The sequence below is a fragment of the Silurus meridionalis genome, chromosome 29 (genome assembly GCF_014805685.1).
Source record: "Silurus meridionalis isolate SWU-2019-XX chromosome 29, ASM1480568v1, whole genome shotgun sequence".
NCBI lineage: Eukaryota > Metazoa > Chordata > Actinopteri > Siluriformes > Siluridae > Silurus > Silurus meridionalis.
Window position 1 is genome coordinate 5786201 of NC_060912.1, and position 27516 is coordinate 5813716.

At 37.1% G+C, this 27516-nt stretch overlaps 1 protein-coding gene across 1 annotated transcript; it reads right to left on the reverse strand.

The window, feature by feature from the left end:
- Positions 1–3360: 3360 nt before the first annotated feature.
- Positions 3361–22816, reverse strand: lipea (lipase, hormone-sensitive a). The gene is made up of 12 exons (XM_046844403.1): positions 22593–22816; positions 22227–22386; positions 15623–15863; positions 14948–15232; positions 14726–14816; positions 12855–13000; positions 11094–11279; positions 10805–10957; positions 9520–9664; positions 9193–9420; positions 8730–9088; positions 3361–6060 (listed from the first exon to the last, which is right to left on the reverse strand). Exons 3-12 carry the CDS (start codon positions 15860–15862, stop codon positions 5854–5856), a joined length of 2040 nt encoding a protein of 679 aa, XP_046700359.1. The 5' UTR covers position 15863; positions 22227–22386; positions 22593–22816; the 3' UTR covers positions 3361–5853.
- Between the last annotated feature and the right edge of the window lie 4700 nt (positions 22817–27516).

Consider the following 27516-nt stretch of genomic DNA (forward strand, 5'->3'; position numbering starts at 1 on the left):
TCACCCAGTGGTGGGTCAGGGCTAGCTTTGCTTTCTCAGACTTACATTTTTATATATATTATATATTTTATTTTCTTAAAGTAATCTACCTTGAGAGAGAGCTTTTTAATTTAGTTCGTTTTATTTCTGCCGGGAAACTACCTAAATTTGTATGGCTCAAACCTCGTTATATGTATAATCGCATCAATATTTTACTTCAAGGTTGTCCAGTTGCCAGATATTTTATGAAACACATTTACTTCACACAATCAACACAATATACAAATTTGTAACGATTTTATGACCTCAACCTGGCAACCTACAACCCAGTTGCGCTGTTGACGTCAGCGGTAGAAATAAAGGGTGGAAAAAACAAAACATATACATGTAAATTCAACAACAGTTAGACGGAAGAAATAATTTTTTTTATCTCGAATCCATGTAAACATTATTGACACCTTTTTGAGAATGTACATTAGAATGTAACTGTTGCTTTAACCAATCAGATTTTGAGTTGTCGACACTGGGGCCATCTAGCAGGCGTACAATAACGTAGCAATTTTAACGTCCTTTGATCGGATAGTCTAAGAGCGAACTAGTCAGAGCTCGCAAACAGCATCTGTAGCCAAACTGCACAAGCTCAAATATATCCATGTTAACCTAATACCTGATTTTTATTTGTTGTTTTTTCGTTCCATGATGGTTGACAAAGGTGAAGAAATTTATTTGATTGCAGATTTACTTACAAGGCAGCTTTCAAGATGGACTTTTCAGAAAAGGCTGGACATCATAAGTAAAGTTCAGCCAAAACAGTTCAAAAGAGTTGTTAAGCCTTTTCGAGAATAATTTTGTGTTTTCTTTTTCATGTAGAATTTGCACAAAAACACACAGTTTACCTTCATTTTGAATACCAAAAACCGGAAAACAATTTCTTTCCGTGGTCTGAGAAATCAAAAGGTACTACAAAAATGCATGGAAATCCTGGGGCGGAGTGTATTTTTCTCATTTTTCATGTCATTGATGTTTTTGCTAGAATAATGCAGGTAATGCAGCTGTGGCTGCAGTGAAAGGAGACTTGTTGAATTGTATTAACTGGGTTTCTTGCTTTTGTAATGGCATTCTGTCTTACTGTATGATATACCTGTCTGTAATGCAGCAATCTGTTATACCGAGTTTCTGTATAACATTGATGATTTCTATAGCCGTAGGGTCATAATGATGGTATTATGGAGAGGTAGATTCAGGTAGGACACCACTGAAGGCCTTGTTGTGAAACGCATGGCCCACCATTGATTTCAGATAATTAGCTAGACAATTCAATATTTCAATACAAATATGGACAAAAGTACTGGGACACATACCTTTTCCACACATATGTACTTTTTCATTTCACTGCAAGTTGGATTCTGCCTAAAACTATGTTTGTGACAAACACAAATCTTGAATCTTGAAATGTCCTTCTTCCCCAAACTGGTACCACAAAGCTGAAGGCACACACTTGTATAGGACGTCTTTGGATGCAGCATAAAATTTTCCCTACACTTAGGAAACCCAAACCTGTTCCAGCATGACATAAAGCGCAAAGTATAAAGTTATTGTACATTTGTTTATAAAGAAAGTATAAATAAATCATATATATATATATATATATATATATATATATATATATATATATATATATATATATATATATACATACAGTACAGACCAAAAGTTTGGACACACCTTCTCATTCAAAGAGTTTTCTTTATTTTTATGACTATGAAAATTGTAGATTCACACTGAAGGCATCAAGGGCTATTTGACCAAGAAGGAGAGTGATGGGGTGCTGCACCAGATGACCTGGCCTCCACAGTCACCGGACCTGAACCCAATCGAGATGGTTTAGGGGTGAGCTGGACCGCAGAGTGAAGGCAAAAGGGCCAACAAGTGCCAAGCATCTCTCGGGAACTCCTTCAAGACTGTTGAAAGACCATTTCAGGTGATTACCTCTTGAAGCTCATCAAGAGAATGCCAAGAGTGTGCAAAGCAGTAATCAAAGCAAAAGGTGGCTACTTTGAAGAACCTAGAATATGACATTTTTCAGTTGTTTCACACTTTTTTGTTATGTATATAATTCCATATATAATTCCACATGTTTTAATTCATAGTTTTGATGCCTTCAGTGTGACTCTACAATTTTCATAGTCATGGAAATAAAGAAAACCCTTTGAATGAGAAGGTGTGTCCAAACTTTTGGTCTGTACTGTATATATATATATATATATATATATATATATATATATATATATATATATATATATATATATATATATATATATATATAATTCCACATGTTTTAATTCATAGTTAAGTGTTCATGAGGTAGATTGCATAAGGGAAGAAACTTTTCCTGTGCCTGGCTGTCTTGGTAATTGGTGCTCTGTAGCGTCGGCCAGACGACAAAGGTTAAAAAACCATATGGCTTGGATGTGAGGGGTCCAGTGATTTTCTGGGCCCTTTTTCTCATTATGGATGTGTACAGTAAAGATATTGTCTACATAGATTGGAGTGGAAGATCATGAGCGACCTTCTTTAGAGCTCAGACCTCAACCCTATTGAACACATCTGGGATTAATTGGAACATTGACTTCACCACAGGCATCTTCAGTACCATAGAAACACCCCTGTGGATGAATGAGCACGAATCTCCACAAGCCCACTCCTTAGACTCTTAAGGCAGCAGCTTAATATTTGGTGATTTTACTGAAAAGGATACGATACGACAAGATAAGAGTTTTTAAACATAATGCATCAGCTCAGTAGTCTGCCACATTACAGTACAATATGATTTCTTAAGGCATTGATTACACAATTAAGAGCATTATATGTCTATGCTACGATACAAATGTAAATACGAGCAATAAAAAATGCTGTATATGTAATCATCATCCTTAGTTTATTTCTCTTTCACACGAGCAAAGATCCTCCTCCACTGAGTAGTGAATTATTTTCACAACTTTCATGTTTGTATGCTATTTCCTGCTAAACACTGCCACTATATTTCTTTGTCACTTTTATTTCTAATCATTGTTTATTGCATGTTTTGACCCTAAGCCTAACCATTATCTGGGATTTATTAAATACTCTCATAGATTTACTCTTTCTGTGTGTTTTGCCTTGGTTGTGCTTCGAAATTGTGGGTTTTTCTCCAGCATGTGGCGCTTCAACCTTCTCCAAAGTATTATGTATGTATGTACTTACAAATAAAACCCTCTTTTTCCTTATCATCTTCTTCTTCTTCTAATCATTATATTGACATGTAGCCTGTTTTCAAATACATCAGCAATTATTAGTGCTGTTTTTTTTTTTTCCACAAACAAGAAGCAAAAAAGAGCAAAGTTTTCAAATCAGTATTTTTTAATAATTTCACTTTTCAAATCATGTCCAAAAAGATATTTATTAGATGCGAGTCATCTCGCAAAACGTGAGAAAGAAACACTCTAAACAAAAAGATAAAACACAAAAAAGAGGTCAGGTGATACCTGACTAGAAATAAGTAGCTTTTATAATCCTCTTAAGTTGTATTAATATACACTGCATTCATTGTTAATGCCACACCAAAGCACCTGAACTCTTTGGTTATGAAACCTTTTTTTTTTTTAAACACATTTTTGTTAGTTATATCTGATTCAGACATCGCTTCATTTGTAAAAATCTATGTGAGGTTGAAATGTTAGCTTTCCTCAAAATCACCCGTTCAAATGAAAGCACCTATTGCTTTTAGTACAGTGAAAATCCACAAACAGGAAGAAACAATAACCAGGAAGACAAACTGTAAACCAGTCAAAAAAGGTTAAGACAAACTTTCAGCAGTGCCTTAAATCAGAAAAAGGCAGTTTGGCCTTCAAAGATATTGAATTACATTTCACCACTTAAGTCTATATTAACTTAGAAACTTTGTTTCGTAAAAACGAAACAAAAAAAAAAACACACTGGGCCTTATGTATTATTTATCGTCTAGTATAATCATGCTTAAACCAATCGAAGCGAAACATTTACAAAATTTTCTTTGTACTTGCATGCGCACGTTGAACACAGTGTTCCTGACACAGCTCATTTGCATGTCAACTCGCTCGAAGGTCAAGACAGCTGGAAGCATGAAATAATTTGAGGAAAAACACAGAATAAAAGCATACATTATATAAGTTTATATTATGAAAATCCAGGACTAAGTCTTCCATTGTGGCTTCTTCACAGCAGACTGGCCTCTTGTGCATTAGCAGGGTGCTATTTCTTTTTCATACTTAAATAATTAGCTTTTTTTTGGTCTTCATTTTCAGGGTTGTGTTTGCTCACCTTTTTTGTTCTACCCATGTTCTATAACGCTTATAATACAAAGCGACTGGTTTTCACGCAATGCTCTCGAGTCTGCTCTTAGTCCCAGGTTAACTAGCATGCGGATGTGCATTGAATAGTCTTCAAAGCTCTTCTACACGTCCCCTGAAGGTTGTAAACGCAATCAAAATAAGCAGCTTAAACTCCACAGTATATTCCAGTTATAAAGTGCGATAAACCCTTGTTAATTATATGATTAGAAGTCGAGCAAGTCAAGGTTTATATAAGTTAGTTTTCTTAAGCCAAAAGGTATTTTTTTTTATCAATTTTGAAATTTGTAAATGCTTGTATGAAAATGATGATATATCCTGCTTGATACATGAGTAATGTAACTGTTGCTTTAACCAATCAGATTTTGAGTTGTCGACACCGGGGCCATCTAGCAGGCGTACAATTATGTGGCCATTTTGACGTCCTTTAATCGGATAGTCTAAGAGCGAACTAGTCAGAGCTCGCAAACAGCATCTGTAGCAAAACTGCACAAGCTCAAATATATCCATGTTAACCTAATACTTGATTTTTATTTGTTGTTTTTTTGTTCCATGATGGTTGACAAAGGTGAAGACATTTATTTGGTTGCAGATTTACTTAAAAGGCTTGTTAATTATATGGTTAGAATTCAATCAAGTTGAGGTTTATATCTTTTCTTAAGCCAAAAAAGGGATTTTGATCGATTTGAAATTTGTAAACGCTTCAATGAAAATTATGATATATCCTGCTTGATACACAAAAAAAAAAAAAAGCATTATTATTACGCTACTAAGCTGCAGCTGATATTTTACACTATGTTAAAATTCTTCAGGATATGAGTCCCATCCAAAGTCAGAAAATTATGGATCACTTTAAAATGTACAGTTAGCATGATTGGTCCAAATACATGCTATTATTATTAACAATAAGCTTATTACTATAAATGTAGTAATAAAGTTTGCCATTTAGCAAGAGTTAAAAAAATGTCTGATTATAACACAGGGGCACTTCAGTGATTAATAGTTTAAGGCAAGTAGAGTCTAAAGGGTTAAAGAAGAAAAACTAGCTATGACAGGGGTGAGAAAACCAAGTTCTGACCACTTTTGGGAAGTGCTAGCTCTGTGGATAAGGTGTTGGGCATCTGATCAGAAGGTTGCGAGTTCAAATCCCAGCACCATCTGCTGGGCCCTTTATCAAGCACCCTTCTCTTACAATTGCTGAGTTTGCTATAAATATTTAAAAATGACCAAAAGCGGCACATGTGGTGAATTTTAGAGCATTAAGAAATACACATATAAAACAGTATTAGGTTGTGCTGATATCTGTGCGGTAAACACTCTCTCTCTTTTGCAGTACTTTCACAGTGCTATGGTTTCTATTCTCTATACTCACAACATGAACATGTGCATTTTTGAGGTATCTTCAGTCTAATAAACTGTTTTTCCAAATTTTCTTCCTACAGTTCCTTACATTTCCTTTCTTTTCATTAAGCATTGCAGCTTTTTTCAGCGCGTTTGGTCGTTCTTTTTATTGTTGTGCGTCTTGTTGAAAGACTTCCCTGATTCGTGCTACGCAAATGTCTGATGCGTCCTTAGTCTCTTTGCAGAGCTGTGATAGGCTAAGGAAGCCGTGTGGGATGTCCTCCACTACAGTCAAGGTCACGGGTTGGTTGATGCTCTTCAGCTTTCGGGCGAACATCACAGAATCGTCCAACAGAGCATCCAAAGCTGAAGCCTAGGGAAGATAATGGTCAGAGTTCCAACAGTTTATTTCTTTCTTTTCTGCTGTTCTTTAATAATTTATTCTGATACATAGTATATAGAGAGTATATTAACTACACATACACTATATTTCCAAAAGTTTTGGGTCGCCTGACATTTCCTGTTATATGTGGTTCTTTCCCACAAAGCTGGAAGCACTCAGTTGTACAGGACGGCTTCAGATGCGCTATAAAATATTTTTGCATTCACCCAAACCTGTTCCAGCATAGCGATGCTCCTGTGCACAAACTGAGCTCTATGAAGTTATGGTTTACATGCTTTGGAGATGAAGATCTTAAGTGACCTGCTATAGAGCTCTAATCTCATCCCTACTGAACACCTTCGGGATGAATTGAACGCTGTCTACACCCCAGGCCTCCTCACCTACATCAGTACCTGACTTTCATAACACCCTTGTGGCTGATTAACACAAATATCCATTAACACACTCCAAATCTAGTGGAACATCTTCCCAGAAGAGTGGAGAGAATTATAAGGGCAAATTGGGACTAAATGTGAAATGCAATGCTCAAAGATCACATACCACACTTATGACCAGGTGCCCAAATGTTTTTGGAAATAAAGTGTATGTACAAGTATGCCCCACTCATGTTCATGTATTTTAATTATGTAAGATGCTGTTGGATTTGGATATATTCCTTTAGTTCTTTTGCCAGAGCAGCTTAAAATGGTTATTAAGTTATTAAGTCCACACACTTTTATTAAAATTGCAAGTTTTTGTGAAGTAAAATGTGATACCGAAAAATATTATGTGTACAGGGAAAAAAAACAAAAACTTATAATAACCCGGTTGCACACGTGTGCACAGTCTTTTACAGTGGGACATGTGACTGTGTCGCAGTTAACCAGTCGCATTTAAACATGTACACAAGTAACACAAGTAATTATCATACTCATGTCGTCACTGAGACTCTGATTGTGTGATCAACCCCAAAATAAAGATCAGAATTTTCCGTTGCAGGTACGCAATGGAAAACTGGTAAAGACGTAATTAACAAGTAGAAAAAAGGGGGCACCACAGGGACACTACCAGAACAAGAAGAAATCCTACCATAGAGGCTGTCATAGACCTACAGCAGCATTACAATGAGCTGCAGGACTTATGGGAAAGTACTGATCACTTCCTGAATGTCACGATTTCCCCATTGGAGGGCCATCAGCTCCAGCAAGGCCTTCTTTGCTGGACTAAACATTATCAGAATTGCTGACTTGCGTTTTTGTATAATTTTCCCCACAAATGTATTAAATTATTCCTAATAGTCTCTTAATTTCAGAGCGTTTCTCTTGCTTGCTTCCTGAAGTGTACATTTACATTAGAGTTTCTATCCAATCAGATTTCAGTCTTCACATCATGTGTTGCCGGGGGCCAACAGAACCTCAGAATCAACAGTGCGGGCAACTGTAGCGTACAGTACATGCTGCTTAAAGGCTACTGTTATAACCAATCAGATTTTCTAGTAGGCGTACAATAACGTCAGCATTTACACGTCCTTTGATTGGATGGGCAGAGAGAGAGCACTACTCAGACCTCGCAAACCGCATCTGTAGCAAACTGCACAATTGCAATTACTAATATATATATATATATATATATATATATATATATATATATATATATATATATATTGCATAATGCATAGAAAACCTGGGGTCACTTGATGAGGTTAAATTTGATGCTTCTGCAAGAGATGATGTATGTGGGTGGTGCAGCTGTGGCAGCAGTGAAAGAAGTCTGGTTGAATTGCGTCCATTGTGTTTCTTGCTTTAGTAGTGGGAACAGTTATTAGTGTCAGTTAACAGTTTAGTATCAGTTACCTCACGCATTCTCACTGCATGAGATAACTGTCTTTGCTCTGTTATACTCAGTTTCTATATAATATTGTTGCTTTCTATAGCCATGGTGTCCTAATGATGGTATAAAGATGTAGACCGATTCAGGTAGGACACCACTGAAGGCCTAGGTGTGAAATGAACGACCCTTCACTGGGTTACTCAAATTCTTTACATGTGTTAGCAAGGGAATGTGCATGGACTGACAGATGCCATTTTTCAAGAAAAACACACCCAAGCCCACCAAAATCAATCAATATTTGAACATAATTAGACAAGACAAGACAAGGTTATCTACTATACATAGCTAAAAGATTAATGCTACCTCCCAATCCCAAATCAGAAAAAAAAGCTTGTCAGCATTGTAAATTGGACCAGTCACATCCCAGGACTAGATGCTATTCAAATCTTAAAGAGGGCTGTGAAATCCCTTTGCTAATTCAAGAGCATTTTTGCAAGGAAGAGTGAAAGAGGAATACACAACTTGTGGAACCAGGTTTAGAACAAAGTTTTTTACCCTAAAATGAATCAATTTGTTTTTTCGGTTGTGTTGGTTGCTGTATCACGTTGAAAGTGGCAAAAGATTGATTTATCTTTTGAACACAAACTTGCAAGTTTAGCGTGTGTAGGGTGTGTTAAAGTTCAGGATTTGGGGTCTGAAAAAAAGTATCAAATTCAATATTCAAAATCCTCAACCTTCCCACAAAGAGTCCAAACAGTTCTTGGTCTCAGACTTTTGGACCCTACTCTATACTGTCAGTACATTTTCACTTCTATCATTCTGATTCTTACCACTAGATGTACAGGTGGCAGCCCCTTGAGGAGACTGTCAGGTGCAAGTAGAGGAGAGACATATGGGTTCTTCATGATAGGAGTGCAGGGGGTATGAATCTCTGCCAGACACCCAGAGCGCAGCGGTTCGAAGCCTTCTGGAAATTCCCTTGAGCTCTGTGGCATTTCAGCAGAATGAGGCACAGAGTTTTGAGAAACAGGAGATGTGCTTGCGGGTAAGGAAGATGTGCGGTTGAGCAGCGACATCAGCCAATTGGAAGCTCCTTCCGTGATGTGCTCAAGAAAAAGCGCAGTGTCCTGCCTTAGTGCACTCAGACTGTCCAGCTGCTCGCTAGGCCGCACCGATACACTATTCATACCTGATAGAGAACAAGTTGGGGAGAAAGTAAAAATATATTAATAGAGTCATTAGCAGAACATGAAGATTAATATCAAATAGCTGAGTTGTTAGTGCTGGTCTTACCAGTGTATGCATTGACACACTTATAAAGCACGCTTAGCGGTAACACTGGGTCGATGAGCGTGAGAAAGCGTGAGGGTGAGGCGTCAGTTGTCAGGAGTGTTGCTGGGTAGGCAGACATTATTCCATGGGGAGATTGTACTCCGTGAGACATGGCCTTCATAGAGACAGTAATGCATAGGTTCCCGCCAGCACTGTCTCCTGCTAGACACACGCGTTCTGCCGTCGAGCCTGAGTCAAAAACAGTTGGGTATCGATTTTATAAACTCTCAACACTATAAAAAATGGTCATTCAATCAAAATATTTGGTGTTTGCATGCATTTCAGTACCAAGCAAATGACAATTCTTTAGGGCCCAGCAGTAAGCAAAGAAACATTCTTCTAGAGCCCGAGGGAAGGGGGCTTCAGGAGCCAGTGAGTAATCCACTGAAAGAATGGGCACATTCAAATCCTTTGACCAGCTCTTTAGGTAACTCTAGAAAGCAGAGACATCCAGGACAGGTGAAAATATTAGGATAGATAGCTTTAGAACGTTTAGAGTCTGAAAAGTTAACATCATACCAAATTTATATCATTTACATGCAGATGCTTTTCTTCCAAAAAAAATAATACACTTAAATAAAATATCTTTCTATAGAGCAGGGGTTCCCAAACTCCAGCTTGCGCACTGAATATGGACCGCCCCCACATTTGGAATGGCCCTTTGAGCAATGCCAGAGACATATTTTGAAAATATTATTTTAAATATATGTTTTACTCATATATCTGCATTTGATTATAAAGGTTGATATGAGGCATCGATAGTTGCTGGAACTATTGACTACAATGAATACAGATATTTTTTTCCGACTTCCAGTCGGCTGTTTTTGCGAGAGCAGCCTCTAGAGGCGAATCACTGAGGCTACTTGCTGGTTGTTACAGGTTAAATTGATGCGCTGCACGGAGAGCGCTAGATGTATTATTTATAATGTATTAATTATATAATTTAATCAATTAATTAATATATTCATATTATTAACTTTATTATATTCGTAATAAAGTTAATAATATTTTACATGGAGTGTTATGCTTGTTTGTTTTTTATCCAGTATCCATTTTTAAAACTGATAACTGATTAATCGGTTAATTGGCAAGTACGATCCAACCTAGCTATTGGTCTCGGTAAAATCCACTATCAGGTGACCTCTAGATATTAACATAGCCTAATTATCTGTTAGATTCACCCACCAACCATGTGCATATGCATACTGTAAGTAAGTAAATGTGTTGATTTTAATAGCGATGAATATGAAAGAAATTTCATTATGATAGTAATAATGCTCCATTAATAGGCTATACTGTATATCACTTGAAAAGGAATGCTTATTTGTCTGTACAGTGCAGAAAAAAAATTATAAACTAATCTAACATTAAGAGGCAAAATAAATACATTTATAAATTATGATCATAAAATATCCAGAATAATACTGGTAGTCACGTTGGGCCATGTAATTTTCTGTTTTAGATAGATCCGGCTTCCTAGTACAGTACGGAAAAATTATGTGTCCCTCACAGAAAAAAACGTTTTGGGACCACTGCCATAGAGTGTTACAAACAACAAACAGATTTAACATACTTCATGAGATCTAGAGGTCTGGGCCACAAATCCGCCACCATGGAAGTGGATAAGGAGCCATGGAGAGAGAGGGCCAATCTGAGACTTGAAACCTGTTGGAAAAGAGAGCTGAATTCCCTCAGGCTGAGCAAACGAGAACAACTCAGCACTATCCTGCAGAGAGAGAAAGAGAGAGAAAGAAAGAAGGAAGTAGTGCATCAGCGGGTTTTAGTCACCCAGTGAATCAAGACGATCACCCGTGTAGTAATATGAAAATAAAGAAACACAACCACACAGTGTAATGAGCCACCTGTCCTTGGCGAAGCATGTGAGAGATGAGGCGGACCTGAACGGGTCCTGGTCCCCAGTGGGCGATGGGAGGCGGCACGGTGACTGAGAGACTTGTATCTGAGGCTAGAGGTAAACTCAGTGGCTCACCTGGTATTGTTAGAGTGATGTTGACCTGCACAGCATGTGACCTGATTTTTGCTAAATGCTAGAGGGAAAGTGAGATTCAAAAGAGAAAGAAAAAGCTAATTACCAATGGAAAAACCATGGTCTATATTTTGAAGTCAAAAACATGATCCTGTGTTTCTAAAGTACATGGGTTTATATTGACTCAATATGGTAAAACACTTGAAAGTGCAACCCTCAACCCACTTTTTATTATTATTATTATTATTATTATTATTTTTTATCCTTTATGTTCAGCAGAATTATTCAAAGTAAATAACAAAGGTTATAGTCAGTGAATAGATTTTTTGATCATTACTATTATATTCATAAATGTATTATCGAAAAATGCTACAGATTGCAGTTAATTATACATTTATTATTTAGCCAGCAAAAAACAAGATTTGAAAAATGTATTGCATCAGTATTGTAGTATTAACACACACTATATGGCTTAACTATTTGTAAACTAACCATCAGACTCATATGTGAACGTTTCCAAATTTGTTGCTACAAAGTTGGAAGCACTCACTTACAGAGAAAGTCTTTAGATTTGGTGGCATTGTAAATAGAAGTCGACCAATAGACAGTGGATTTTACCGATACAGATAGCTAAGTTGAATCATACTTGTCGATAACCAATTGAACATCCAAAATACAAAAAATAAGTTTTAGATTTAAATGTTTTTTTTTTCATTTATTAAATAATACTGAACTTTATTACAAAAAAAACAGTACTAAATTATGAAAATATGCTAAATGAAATAAATATGAATATACTAATTATATTAATATATATTAAGGAAAATAAGACACTCCAAATAAACAGCACGTGGTGTCAGTGATTCGCCTCTAGAGGCCACTATTGTACTGTGCAACGCAACCCAAAAAATTATCGGTATGGGTTTTTGCAGATAGTTCCAGCAACTATCGGTGCAGACAAATAGGTCGACCTCTAATTCCCTTTCACTAAAACTAAGAGCACAAAGCAAGCTCCCTGAACACATGGTTTTACCAAGTTTTGGGTGGAAGACTTCAAGTGGCCCTATCAAAGCCCTGACCTCAAGCCTAATGAACCCCTTTGAGATGGAAGACCGACTGCCCTCCAGACCTCCTCATCCATCAATGCCTGATCTTACCAATGTACTTGCGCACAATGAGTACAACTTCCCACAGCAATGCTCCAAAATCTACTAAAAATCCTTCACATGTGAGTGGAGCTTATTAGATTAAAACTGAAACAGGGTGTTCAACAAGCACATCTGAGTGTGATGGTCAGGTAAACAAAAAAAGCCATACAGTGTGCTATTTGAATGCATTGTGCCACATGAAAATAAGCTTCTATGCACATTAACGGACATTGATCAAGAATCTGTGATGAACAATTTGTTGTACAGTTAATGTCAGGTTAAACAGATTTGATCTATTCCTTACAGAAGTAAGTACTCAAGTTATGTGAGTACGGCATTATATTATACAGTTTTAGTATGAATATAAGTATAATGTACAACATGGCTTCAGCCCTGTTAGTAAAACAATTGTTGAGAAACACTGGTATGATTGATTAAGAGTTGCTTCCAAAGATGCAATAAAACGAGCCATCAAAAATCCAACTAACTGATATCAGCCCTGTCTCAGTGATGTTCCAAAAGGTTTTCCAGAACTCCATATCCAGGTTCTGAGTGATGCGTTCAAACTCCGCCCCCCTCAGCTCAGGATCCACTACGTATTTCCCAGAATTAATGACTGAGTATGCTGTTCTTCCTATAAAAAAATAAAATAAAATAAATCAATTTCAATCACAAATTTAAAAGTATATATACAATATGCAAGGTATTCACTTTTCTCCAAATGATTGCATTAGAAAATAAGTTTTTTGACACAATAATCAGTAACAGTCTCAGACAGTCTGAAGAACAGGGTTAACAATTTATAGTGCATGTAATGCCAAAACCAAGCTATTAAGTCCAAAGAAATTTAGTTTTAACACTAGTCAAGGCTATAAAACCATTTATACAGTTTGAATGTTCTTAGAAGCAGAGTGTTCATGCGCGGTTGACTACAAGAGAGCACCGAGGCAAAATGAGAATTGTGAAATATGAAGTCAGAATTGTGAGATATGAAGTCCGAATTGTGAGATATAAAGTCAGAATTGTGAGATATGAAGTCAGAAATGTGAGAAAAAGGTCAGAATTGTGAGATATGAAGTCAAAATTGTGAGATATGAAGTCAGAATTGTGAGAAAAAAAGTCAGAATTGTGAGACATAAAGTCCGAATTGTGAGATATAAAGTCAGAATTGTGAGATATAAAGGCAGAATTGTGAGATATAAAGGCAGAATTGTGAGATATAAAGTCAGAATTGTGAGATATAAAGGCAGAATTGTGAGATATGAAGTCAAAATTGTGAGATATAAAGGCAGAATTGTGAGATATAAAGGCAGAATTGTGAGATATGAAGTCAGAATTGTAAGATATAAAGGCAGAATTGTGATATGAAGTCAGAATTGTGAGATATGAAGTCCGAATTGTGAGATACGAAGTCAGAATTGTGAGATACGAAGTCCGAATTGTGAGACACGAAGTCCGAATTGTGAGATATAAAGTCAGAATTGTAAAATATAAAGTCAGAATTGTGAGATATGAAGTCAGAATTGTGAGATATAAGGTCAGAATTGTGAGATATAAAGGCAGAATTGTGAGATATGAAGTCAAAATTGTGAGATATAAAGGCAGAATTGTAAAATATAAAGGCAGAATTGTGAGATATGAAGTCAGAATTGTAAGATATAAAGGCAGAATTGTGAGATATAAAAGGCAGAATTGTGAGATATAAAAGGCAGAATTGTGAGATATAAAAGGCAGAATTGTGAGATATGAACACGCAATTGCGAGTTGTAAAGTCAGAGTCGTATTTTCTCCCAATTGCGCGTTTTTAACTCATTTGCGACACTTTCTGGCAAAGCACATAATAAGGTTCCATATCTATAAAAAAAAAAAAAACGATTATCATACCAAAGAGTTAATATGGCCATATCTTGGCGTCGTGAAAATGGCATACAAAACTGTTCACAATAAAAATAATCATATCTCCAGGTGTCTTATGGCGCTTTGCCGGAAGGTGTCGCAAATGAGTTATAAACTCACAACTGCGTGTTCATATTTCACAATTCTGACTATTCGGAATGTACATCTCGCAATTTTGACTTTTTTTTTTCTCGCAATTGCTAGATTATATTAAATTCTGAGGAAAAAAAGGGTCAGGATTGTAAGATAAAATGTCGCAATAACTTTTTATTATTGTTATAATTATATATATTTTTTTATAATATTTTTTATATAATTATATATATATATTTATAACTTAAGTACATGGATTGTGTATTTCATCCGACATTGGAAGCCAGTATTGTGAATTGAAAGGAATCCAGACAAAATTGTGCACTTACCTACCAAACTTTTTTTCACGAATTTTATTAATTACACTCACCTAATCGAGTCTGCTGTTTTGTGTAGTTCTCTCCAAATGACACCATACTGATGACCACTGCCTGTAGGAAAGGCCTGAGCGAGGGACAGAACTGACCCCCAAAAACAAACAAACAAACAAACAGAAAATGTATTTGATCACTAATATTTAAATGTGCGACATAAATTTCCCAACATTAGTGCTATTTTGCATTATTAAAAATGCACATTTGGACCCCTTTACCTGAAAGCCTAGGCAACGCCCATAAAAACAGGCCTTGTGCATAGTGGTGTACTCGTTGACAAACCTCCTGCTCAGACTTTCATTTCCCAGTGAATGGAGCTGGCCGTGTTCGTTGTTGTTGAGAAGACGCTGTGCCAGGTAGAGCAGTGCACGCAGCTGACAAAGCGCCATACAGTACGCCTTCATCTCACTAGCGTTGTGCGCCACCCGAAAAAACAGCCCCCCACAGCTGGAGGTGATGTAGCGGGCCTTCTGGATGAGGTGGAGCACACAGGAAATAACCACCTGCAGAAAATTCGGAAATGTTTTAACTGTAGAAAAAATGCTGTTGTAGTATGTCCAGGACAGATTTATTATTTTCTTTTTATTTTTGCACATTGTATTATTTTGAATACGGATGATGCGCTGTGGCGACCCCTAATGGGAGAAACCGGAAGAAAGTTTTGATTATTTTAAAGTAATTCAGACAGGAGACATTTCTCTGGTGCAGTTAAATAGTGACACCTTGACAACTGCATGTTTTGATTTTTTTAAAGGTGCTTCACAGACACAGAATTATAATTTTTTTTTTTTGCAGTTTGTATTATTTTAATGTCATTCGCATGGTACAACAGGCAGACAGGATGCATGTATTGATTTTCTTTAAAGGTGCTTCACAGATTTTTAGAAACATACCTTGACTAAGGTGCGGTATCCATTTGCAGGGGTCTCTGGGTTAAAATCAAAATGATGATACACCGCAGCAAAGCCACTGACCAGTGCGCTCACAGCTTGTCCGTGCTCATGAATCTGCCTCAATGTTGCCAGAAGTTGAATGGTGGCATCATTCTGGAGCAAACTCGAATGCCCGAGGATGGCAGCGATGGTTTCCTCACACACTGTCTCCAGGGTACTAAACACGTGTTGGTGATCCATGCTTGGGTGGGAGAGTGCGACAAGAAGATTTTTTTTATTATAAAGGAAGTACACACAGGCTACACTCTTTATACCTGTCAGCCAGGAGAATCACTCTGTGTACAGCACGTGCTGTGAGCAGATTCTCTAGTGATTGTTTTTCTGATCATTGCATTTGACAAAACTGTTGTCTGATTGAACCACAGAGACCATTGTGATGTGGAGGAACTGTGACGGCCGCACTGATGACGTGTTTTGTGCTATTAGTGTAAGTCTAAGTTACACTTATATATATATATATATATATATATATATATATATATATATATATATATATATATATATCGTTCATTACAAAAAAAAATGCCAGTTCCTGATTGCTGATGATGAAGCCATTGCTGTGTTTTTCTTCTTCTTTTTTAAGTAAATACAATAGCAACTTGCTTAAAATTGTGCTTAGAAGACGCATTTTTATGAAGAATGTTGATTAAGTTTATTTTGATTATAACACTGCATGGTTATAGTGTTTCAAGAATGCATTATTGCATGACGTCACGTTGAAACGTTGCGATTTAATAAAATAAATAAGTGCATGTGTGAACACATTTTTCTTAAATACAGTTTCTTAAATACAAAAAAGGCCAGATACAGTAGTCTCATTATAGGCAGTGCACGTGTGGCGTGTGTGGTCACGTGACTTTCCGGTGTGAAGGTGAAGAAGGATGGCGAGCAGATCGGCACTGAACTGGGAGCCAAAAACGTTACCTCTGTTATATGGCGATATTTTAGCTTGAAGATCACCAACACTGAGCAGAGAGAGGAACTGTGCACGATCTGATTAAAGTTGATACATCACGTGGCATTATGACAAACCTGTAACAGATCTCACTGGTTCCGGGTTGGAAGAAAGAGGCGACACTTCAACAGACAGAATTGTATTTTATTTTTCATTTACTTTTGCCTGACGCTTTTCTTTGCTTGTACTATCACCGACACACACACACACACACACACACACACCTGCGGTAAGGCACATCTTTCCTCGAGACCAACGAGTAACCCGCACACTCGAAGTTTGGCGTGCCTTCACCTGGCAACCTCCACTTTTCCACACACATCCCCAAATACGCCCTCTCTCTCTCTCTCTCACTCTGTTACTCTCTCTATCTCTTACTCTCACTCACTCTCTCTCACTCCCACTCTCTGTCTTTTACTCTCTCTCTCTCTCTCTCACTCACTCTTTACTCTCTCTATCTCTCTCACTCACTCTTTACTCTCTCTATCTCTTACTCTCACTCACTCTCTCTCTCACGCCCACTCTCTCTTTACTGTCTCTCTCTCTCACACTCACTCACTCTCACTCACTCTTTACTCTCTCTCTATCTCTCTTACTCACTCACTCTCTCTCTCTCACTCCCACTCTCTGTCTTTTACTCTCTCTCTCTCTCTCTCTCTCTCTCTCTCTCACTCTTACTCTCTCTCTATCTCTTACTCTCACTCACTCTCTCACTCCCACTCTGTCTTTTACTCTCTCTCTCTCTCTCTCTCTCTCTCACACACACACACTTTTACTTTATTATTATTATTACTTTAGTAATAATGATTGCAAAATTGCCTGACTTCAAGTATGTAAACAAATACTGTATCTTAAACTTCAGGGAGTTCCCTGTTTGTTTCGACAAAATGTCTCTAATATCTTATTTTGGTGAAATTGTATATGTAAATCGTGCAGCCAAAACAGTTCTGACCCGTCAAACATTAACATCAATAACCTCTTCAGCACTTTGAGCTACAGGAGCTCGGACCACATGGACCAGCCCTCGTTTCCCAAGTACATTAATGAGCCTCGGACCCTGACGCCGGTTCACCACTGTTCCTTCCTTGGACCACTTTTGATAGATACTGAGCACTGCAGACTGGGAACAGCCCACAAGAGCTGCAGTGTTGGAGATGCTCTGACCCAGTCGTCTAGACGTCACAATTAGGTGTTTGTGAAACTCGCTCAAATCCTTACAGTTGCCCATTTTTTCCTGCTTTCAACACGTCAACTTTAAAGACAAAATGTCTATTTGTTGCCTAATAAATCCCACCACTAATAGGTGCCATGATGAAGAGATGATCAGTGTTATTCACTTCACCACTCATAATGTTATAATTTTATAATGTAATACCCGATCGGTGCATGTATCACATCGAGAACCTCTTTATATAGCTCTTAAGTCTTAAGAATTCAGGAATTCTAGAGTTTTTACTGCTGCATCTTCGAGAGCATCCTGACCAACTCCATATATTGTAATGACAACGAATAAAAGTTTAATAAGGATTTGATGCAAGTTCGGATTGCGAATGTCCCTGTATTGTCATTCTTTTTAGCGATTTCTTTGTCCTCTTTTTGTAGTGTATTTGTGTGAACAGTTCTTCATTTTCTGAATGGTTATTACTATTAATAACTGCATTTCTAAATGCTTTCATATATTTTACACGTATACATTATACCCCTTGCTCTAATGTCACTGTTGTGGGTAATTCTTGACTGAGCACAGAAAACTTTTGTTGGTCGTTTTATTTCACATCTAAAAGGAAAACTCAAATCATCTCTTGAGCTACAAAACTCAGTTACTTAGCAATGAAAAAAAAAGAACATGAGTTAATGAAGGTATTATCAGGAAAGCTAAAGCCCTGGAAACTGATCTGTCTGTGGAGTTGGGAGATCTGGATGGATTAAAGGATCACTGTATCACCCTTTTCAAGTAGAGATGAATCCCTGCTGGTAAAAGTCTGATGAGAGATATTGTGCAAATGTAGGACCATTTTAGAAGTTGTACAAGCAAGATGCCATAATTTTTATGTAAAATCATACTGAAACAAACACTTTTGTAAATAGACTGCTAACTATATTCACATTGTGGTAATCTAGCATTCAATCTATTCATTATGCATCTCATCCAGTTGTACTGTTTAAACAGTAGCTCGCAAATCTGCACAACTCAGAGTTCAAATACACAAGAAACCTGCTGGTCACATGATCACATTCTAGGGTTAAGAGCCTGCACTACAACCAAGACTCTGAACCTGTTAAATAAACCAAAGTTAAAATTCTAATGAATTGTATTTGATGCATTTTAGACAGAGCTCTGCATTTGAGAACAAGGCCACAGAAAGCAGTCATTTTAACTGACTTTGGAGCTCGATTTCTGTATATACTTATCTTTATACATATTTTCCCCTGTGGTATTAGTAAATGTGATCATGTGACCAGCATGTTTGCTGATTATTTGACCCATATTGGGAGCTGCAACTGCATGACATGCATAACGAAGATTGACGATTACCACATTGTGAATATATGTACCAGTTATTCTACCAAACTTCCCAGTTTTTAAAAATAGCCTTACATTACCACACTTCAGATCATTAATCTGAATGTTATTCTTGACAACGAACATACGAGCTTCCCCAGCATTCAAGATTACTTTTGTTATAAAATCCAAAGCAAGACTGAGTTCGATAAGAGTTGTTCCATCAGGATTTTTGATCTGATCTCTCATCTCTCTTCCAGAGCTTTAACGCTCCTGATAATCCCTTCAGTAACATCATGTTCACGTTATTTATTTTTAACCACATTTTTTTTTTAAAATGTCAACAATCTAGTAATTCATCAGATTATTCGAGTTTTCCTTTTCGAGGTGTAAAGAAATTATGGTCTGTGAGTTTTTCTGTGTTTTCAGTGAGCAGAAATAAGTTATAATATCGATTTTATAAATTTTTATAGTTGTTGCAGCTTTTATATATATATATATACACAGACACTTTATTGCCAAAAGTATTCACTCTCTGTCCAAACCATTGATTTCAAGTGTCAAAATCACTTCTATGGTTACAGGTGTATAAAATCAAGCACCTGGGCATGCAGACTGCTTCTACAAGCATTTGTGAAAAAATGGGTCACTCTCAGGAGCTCAGTGAATTCCAGCGTGGTACCGTCACCAACTTTCTGCAGAGTCAATAGCTACAGACCTTCGAACCTTATGTGGCCTTCAGATTAGTTTAGGAGCAGTGCATAAAGAGCTGCATGGAATGGGTTTTCATGGTAGAGCAGCTGCATCCAAGCCTTACATCACCAAGTGCAATGCAAAGCATCGGATGCAGTGGTATAAAGCACGCCAGCACTGGATTATAGTGCAGTGAAGACGTGTTCTCTGGAGTGACAAATCACGCTTCACCGTCTGGCAATCTGATGGACGGGGGTGGGTTTGGCGGTCGCCAGGAGAACGGTACTTGTCTGACTGCATTGTGCCAAGTGTAAAGTTTGGTGGTGGGGGATTATAAGGTGGGGTTGTTTTTTTCAGGAGTTGGGCTCGGCCCCTCAGTTCCAGTGAAAGAAAATCTTAATGCTTCAGCATATCAAGGACAATTTCATGCTCCCCATTTTGTGGAAACAGTTTCCAACATGGTCTCTGTTCTCAACCCGATAAAACACTTATGGGATGAATTAGAGCAGATCCAGGTCTTCTAGTCCAACATCAGAGTCGGACCCCACAAATGCGCTTCTGGAAGAACGCTCAAAAATTCCCAATAACACACTCCTAAACCTTGTGGAAAGGATTCCCATGAGAGCTGAAGCTGTTGTAGCTGCAAAGTGTTGGCCAACATCCTATTAAAAACACTGGTGAAAGTGAAACATCAGCACGGTGAGCAAAAACTGTAGAATCCTCATCATTTGACAATGGTGTCATTTAATGAAGCGTTATTGTGAACTGTTTGTAACTTCGGAGCAGTCGCACTGGATCTGTTCTGTCGTGACTTACGAGCATCAGGTTCATTTAAATTCTATTAAAGTCAATTGATCAGTTCAATTAAAATGGTGAAACAACCACTAAACCTTAAGGCAGCAAATAACAGCCGCAGTAAATGAGCACATGTTCAGTCACTGTTGTGGGTTTCAGCTAATGATTATTCATTTGTACACCAATGCATATTTTTTCCTTTTCATTTTTTTTTTAATTAAGCCTGTAAGCTCGCTGCGTTTCCATTCCATTCTCTTTTTACAGCATTTGTCTACTACAACAGTGACTTCAAACGTGATTTACTGCGACTTTATCACGTTCAAATGCTTGTTTTTAATGTTTGTATATTTATGTATATATCATTTAATTAATATACAGAATAATTATATATTCTAGATGCTTATATTTTCACAAATTAACAAAATATCTGCATATTTCTTGAAATAAAATTGTCAAAACAAAGTTGTATTATATTTTATATTAATTTTTTAAAATGGTTGTCAACTTGCCATCTGCAAAATATACTACAAATTTAGATTTACACAAGTTGCTTCAACTTTCAAACTTAAATAATGTTTTTTTTTTTTGTTTGTTTGTTTTTTTTCCCCCAAAAAGAAACGAACCAGCATGGGAATTGTTCAAAGAATAAAATCCCACAACAAGCAGCTACTATAAACTTTGAATTATAAACATCTAAATTAAATATAGTTAAACTCAATATGTGGTTTTTGCATTTTTTTAAGTATCGAGAGACAAAAAATTATTGTCTGATTAATCCATTATCAAAATAATCGTTAGATGCAGCCCTAATAAGTATATTTTAGGCATAACATTAAGACATTATAACATTAGGAGCGATGAAGTGAATAACACTGCTCATCTCTTCATCATGGCACCTGTTAGTGGGTGGGGTTTATTAGGCAGCAAGTGAAAATTTTGTCCACAAACTTGACGTGTTCGAAGCAGGAAAAATGGGCAAGCGTGAGGATTTGAGTGAGTTTAAAAAGGGCGAAATTGTGACGTCTAGACGACTGGGTAGAGCATCTCCAAAACTGCAGCACTTGTGAGATGTTCCTGATCTGCACTGGTCAGTGTCTATCAAAAGTGGTCTAAGGAAGGAACAGTGGTGAACCGGTGACAGGGTCATGGGGTCTAAGGCTTATTGGGGGGGGGCGAAGGCTGGTCCGCGTGATCCGATATAACAGACGAGCTCCTGTAGCTCAAATTGCTGAAGAAGTTAATAATGTTGATGCTCGATGAGTCAGAACATACACACACACATATATATATATATATATATATATATATATATATATATATATAGATAGATAGATAGATAGATAGATAGATAGATAGAAAGAAACCTTATATATATATATATATATATATATATATATATATATATATATATATATATGCATATGTATAAGCTTTCTTGAACTTTTTTATAACTTATTTATGGAAACTACTGATAGGACAGTTTCAGTTTTGTTTTCTAAACAGAATGCAAGTCAAGTCAAGAGTCTCCTGATGTCCCTCTAAAATGTCCCAAAATGAATAGAAAACCTGCTATAAAGTGTCTTCCTGCTTTCACATACCTGCAGAGGAGACAGATGACTTTGACCGTGTGACCAGGTGAAGATCTTCTCGGGTAACCCGAGTCCTGACGTGTAGCTTTCACATCATCCAGCAACACCAACACCAACACCAAGATCGCCGTCGAGAACTTCCGCAAAACTTACGCTCTCATACAAATGTCTGTACAAAAACAAAAAACAAAAAACAGCCCCACTCATAAAAATGTGCAAAAGAATCAAGCGGATGTACGAAGCTCAAATTCTTCCACACTTCCTACACCAAAGTGCGCTCCAAGGGCTGTAAATAAAAGTGCATTCACGCCCTATGTAGTGCACTACAGTTCCTCCAGCAGAGAGACATTTGAACCTCGAGTCTCATTCGCTTACCTGCTGTCACACACACGCACGCGCTCGCGCGCAAGCACGCGCTCACCGGCTCGGGTATAACACGGATTAGTGTGGCGGCTGTGTGTAAGCGGTGGACATGAAAACCGCAATGACACTTCGATCTGCAAGCAATAATCGCGATATATCGAAATTGTGTAGTAAAAAGGCTGAAAACCAATCCGGCGGTGTTGTCTGAAGTTGAGCCGCGCAGCACCCTGGGAATTCGAGTCATGTGAGGAGACTGTATTAGTGATAAGGGCTTGAAAGCGTCTCAGGGGCTTTTTAAAGACACCGAAACATTAAAACGTGTTCCCAAATACTACACGTCAACCAGCAAACAACTTACTAATCACACTTTATTACAATATAATGAAGTATGTAGAGTTACTATTCTGCTCTCCTCATCAACAAGGTGTTTCATGCACTGTAAGAAATTATTCTGTGGTCATGTAGATTTGAATTAATGTTTTTGGTTAAAATGTTTTCAATATAATTGTGTTTTTGATTTTGAGGCAAATATTTAATTACATTTCAAATAAAAATGTTTGGAATAAAATCTACCCATTGCAGTTAAATAAAACTTAAGCATTATATGTATCTAATCCCAAATAGAGAGAATATTGAGTAAATTCAAGTTAATGTAATCAGGCAAATTTTAATTGAAAAGCACTTCCTGTCAAAATGTGCCTTTTTAAAAAGAAAAAATGCAGCAGGCCTACAAGACATTTGAATATTCATTTTCTTCCACATTGCTCATCTTGCAAAATTTAACTGGTTGACTTGGGTAAGAAAACTTATTTTGTTATCACTGGGCTAGTAAGAAGAACGCATGTAGTGGTATATTACAATATAAAATGAGTTATCACAGAAAAAGAGACTCAGCAGCAACACAAAGTTAGCTTGTGTTGAAAGGCGATAGTGTGGTGTTGTTGCGCTATAATATGAACACAGCATCATACATTTTGGAAGAATTCTTATGTGTCGAAGTCAAACGTTTATTTTGAAGGATGTGGGTTAGCATTTTCACTATTATGGTTCCTAGGTCTTTTGCGTGTTAATGTCATATCCTCAGTATGTTTTTATGAAATTGCGTAAATGAGTACATTGGGTTTTATTTTAAGGTTCCATAAAGAGCAATATTTGGGGTTATCGCTGAAAAGCATCTTATATTTCAGACGGCACTTGACGCACTATCGTTGGCTAACAATTTCATGTTGCAGGACACTGGGAACATGGAGGAATTGAACAAGTCATAATGGCCATTACTGTGACCCCAAAGCCTGAAGCTTCTACAAGCAACAGCCCAAAGAACATTGGGATCGTCATAGAGGGCGTGGAAGTCATCACAGGACTTGGAGATATTGCAAGGGCTTGCTCTGTCCTCCTTGGCTTGACCTACGTGCTGAATCTCGATTATCCCAGACAGCTGAAGTACACCTTTGAGGTGTTCCAAAAACTTTTCTTGAAACTGAATGATTCAAAGCTTTCAAACAAAATCCAGTCCATCGAGAACAAAATTCAGGCTTGAAATAAGACTGTATTGCAGTGCAGACTTTTGTGCTACACAATGTTCATCTTCTACAAAGCTTGAGAATTGCACATTTGAAAGTGCTATGTTTGTAAGTTGGCACTGTTTTGTCCTACGAATGTCGTGACATTTCAATTTTTGTTTGTTCAAAGTACAAATGTATTTTACTCTGTTCAATTTGCACTTTTATTATTTATGTTTTGGCACATGCCATTATGGAGTATCAGCATTTTGTCCATTTCAAAGTTCTATTTTGAAATGCGTGAGCAAACGTCTGGCTTGAAAATGAGACTGTAGTTGCAGTGTACATGTTTTGCTACACAATGTTTAGCTTCTACAGAGCTTGGGACTTGCACATCTGAAAGTGCTATGTGTGTAAGTTAGCACTGATTTGGACTCTTATCCCACGAATGTCAGTGAGATTTCTAGTTCAAAGTACGAAATGTTTTTTACTCCGTACAAATTACACTTTTCTGCTTTTGTTTTGGTACATGCATTTTTTAATATCATTATTGACCCAATTTAGTGGCTAAGTGAGGTGAGAAAGCATGAAATCAGGTTTATGGACACATCACCATTCTGTGTCATTTATTTTTGTTTTTACAAAATAGTTTAAAGTCAGCATTCTGTCCTAGTTAAATGTCTGGTTTGAAATGCGTGAGCAAACTTCTGGCTTGAAATGAGACTGTAGTTGCAGTGTACATGTTTTGCTACACAATGTTTAGCTTCTACAGAGCTTGGGACTTGCACATCTGAAAGTGCTATGTGTGTAAGTTAGCACTGATTTGGACTCTTATCCCACGAATGTCAGTGAGATTTCTAGTTCAAAGTACGAAATGTTTTTTACTCCGTACAAATTACACTTTTCTGCTTTTGTTTTGGTACATGCATTTTTTAATATCATTATTGACCCAATTTAGTGGCTAAGTGAGGTGAGAAAGCATGAAATCAGGTTTATGGACACATCACCATTCTGTGTCATTTATTTTTGTTTTTACAAAATAGTTTAAAGTCAGCATTCTGTCCTAGTTAAATGTCTGGTTTGAAATGCAAGATCCAACTTCTGGCTTGAAATGAGACTGTGGTTGCAGTGTTCAATGATGTGCTACAATGTGTCTAAAGCACAAAAGTGTATCAAATTCTTAATAAAATTCTTATTTGAGTATTTAAGTTCTGTACATTCTGGGCTATATTATTCAAAAACCTAAGAAAGGAATATTTAGATTTAATTAATTGCATTGATCAAATTCAAATCAATGTGCAGATTAATGTAGATGATGATTACTCAATTATGATATGTAGAATTAAATTCATTTTTATTAGTACTATTTACACATTAGGGAGTTTAGCTTTTTCAGATCTACTCAATATTTTTGTTTAAGTTATAATTAATTCTGTACTGTTTTCTATTCAAATCTACTCATATTAAATGGATAACTATTAAGAGTCTCATTTAATTAATATTTACTCAATACCAAACCTTGTGAAATTTAATTAATAATATTGCTTGTAATCTGTTGCCTCATTTTATTGAGTAGATATGGTGTATCTTTTCTTACAGTGTGCTGCAGACCCCACCTACCAGAACACAACTTCTCCAAACAGTCTTTTCCTTTTTTCCATTATTATATATACTTACATTTCATACAACAGTTTTATTATTATTTTTTTTTTTTACTTCAATCATTTATTTGAGCCAGGATATTATTCCTTGATGGTGGAAAAAAGGAAAAAGAAAGACAACAATAAAACGTGTCAATGCTTAAACATTTTTTCCACTGCTATTTTATGACAAAATGACTCCTATATATATATATATATATATATATATATATATATATATATATATATATATATATATATATATATATATATTTATATATATAATGTATGAGTTGTATGTATGATTCAAAATGTCAAAGATCACAGAATTTGATTTGACCATACTTTTGAACATTTATATAGGGGTCAACAGTGCAAATAATAGAAAGTGTGTTAGAGAAGTGAAGAAAAGAGAGCAGGCAGGGTGGAGTGGGTGGAGAAGAGTGATAGCAGGAGTGATTTGTGATAGAAGGGTATCTGTAAGAGTGAAAGGGAAAGTTTATAGGACTGTGGTGAGACCTGAGATGTTGTATGGATTAGAGACAGTAGCATTGAGTAAAAGACAGGAGGTGGAGCTGGAGGTAGCAGAGCTGAAGATGTTGAGGTTTTCATCGGGAGTGACGAGGATAGATAGGTTTAGAAATTAGTTTATTAGAGGGACTGCGCATTGGGGACAAAGTAAGAGAAGCACGACTGAGATGGTTTGGACATTTGCAGAGGAGGGACATGGGGTATATCGGTAGGAGAATGCTGAAGGTGGAGCCACCAGGAAGGAGAATAAGAGTAAATCCAAGGAGGAGGTTTATGGATGTTGTGAGGAAAGACATGCAGGTAGTTGTGTTGAAAGAGGCTGATGTAGAGGACAGAGAGGTATGAAGACGGATGATCCGCTGTGGTGGAAGAAGAAGAAGATTTATTATATATATATTAGTTACATTACAGGGAGTGCAGAATTATTAGGCAAATGAGTATTTTGACCACATCATCCTCGTTATGCATGTTGTCTTACTCCAAGCTGTATAGGCTGGAAAGCCTACTACCAATTAAGCATATTAGGTGATGTGCATCTCTGTAATGAGAAGGGGTGTGGTCTAATGACATCAACACCCTATATCAGGTGTGCATAATTATTAGGCAACTTCCTTTCCTTTGGCAAAATGGGTCAAAGAAGGACTTGACAGGCTCAGAAAAGTCAAAAATAGTGAGATATATTGCAGAGGATGCAGCAGTCTTAAAATAGCCAAGCTTCTGAGCGTGATCATCGAACAATCAAGCGTTTCATTCAAAATAGTCAACAGGGTCGCAAGAAGCGTGTGGAAAAACCAAGGCGCAAAATAACTGCCCGTGAACTGAGAAAAGTCAAGCGTGCAGCTGCCAAGATGCCACTTGCCACCAGTTTGGCCATATTTCAGAGCTGCAACATCACTGGGTGCCCAAAAGCACAAGGTGTGCAATACTCAGAGACATGGCCAAGGTAAGAAAGGCAGAAAGTCGACCACCACTGAACAAGACACACAAGCTGAAACGTCAAGACTGGGCCAAGAAATATCTCAAGACTGATTTTCTAAGGTTTTATGGACTGATGAAATGAGAGTGAGTCTTGATGGGCCAGATGGATGGGCCCGTGGCTGGATTGGTAAAGGGCAGAGAGCTCCAGTCCGACTCAGGCGCCAGCAAGGTGGAGGTGGAGTACTGGTTTGGGCTGGTATCATCAAAGATGAGCTTGTGGGGCCTTTTCGGGTTGAGGATGGAGTCAAGCTGAACTCCCAGTCCTACTGCCAGTTTCTGGAAGAC

Excerpts from the sequence above, each read along its gene's own strand:
- lipea (XM_046844403.1), bottom strand. The coding sequence starts at position 15,862 with ATGGATCACCAACACGTGTTTAGTACCCTGGAGACAGTGTGTGAGGAA. Across the intron at positions 15,233-15,622 it reads GATACCGCACCTTAGTCAAG|GTGGTTATTTCCTGTGTGCT; the intron begins GTATGTTTCTAA and ends AATTTTCTGCAG. Across the intron at positions 10,958-11,093 it reads ACATGCTTCGCCAAGGACAG|GATAGTGCTGAGTTGTTCTC; the intron begins GTGGCTCATTAC and ends CTCTCTCTGCAG.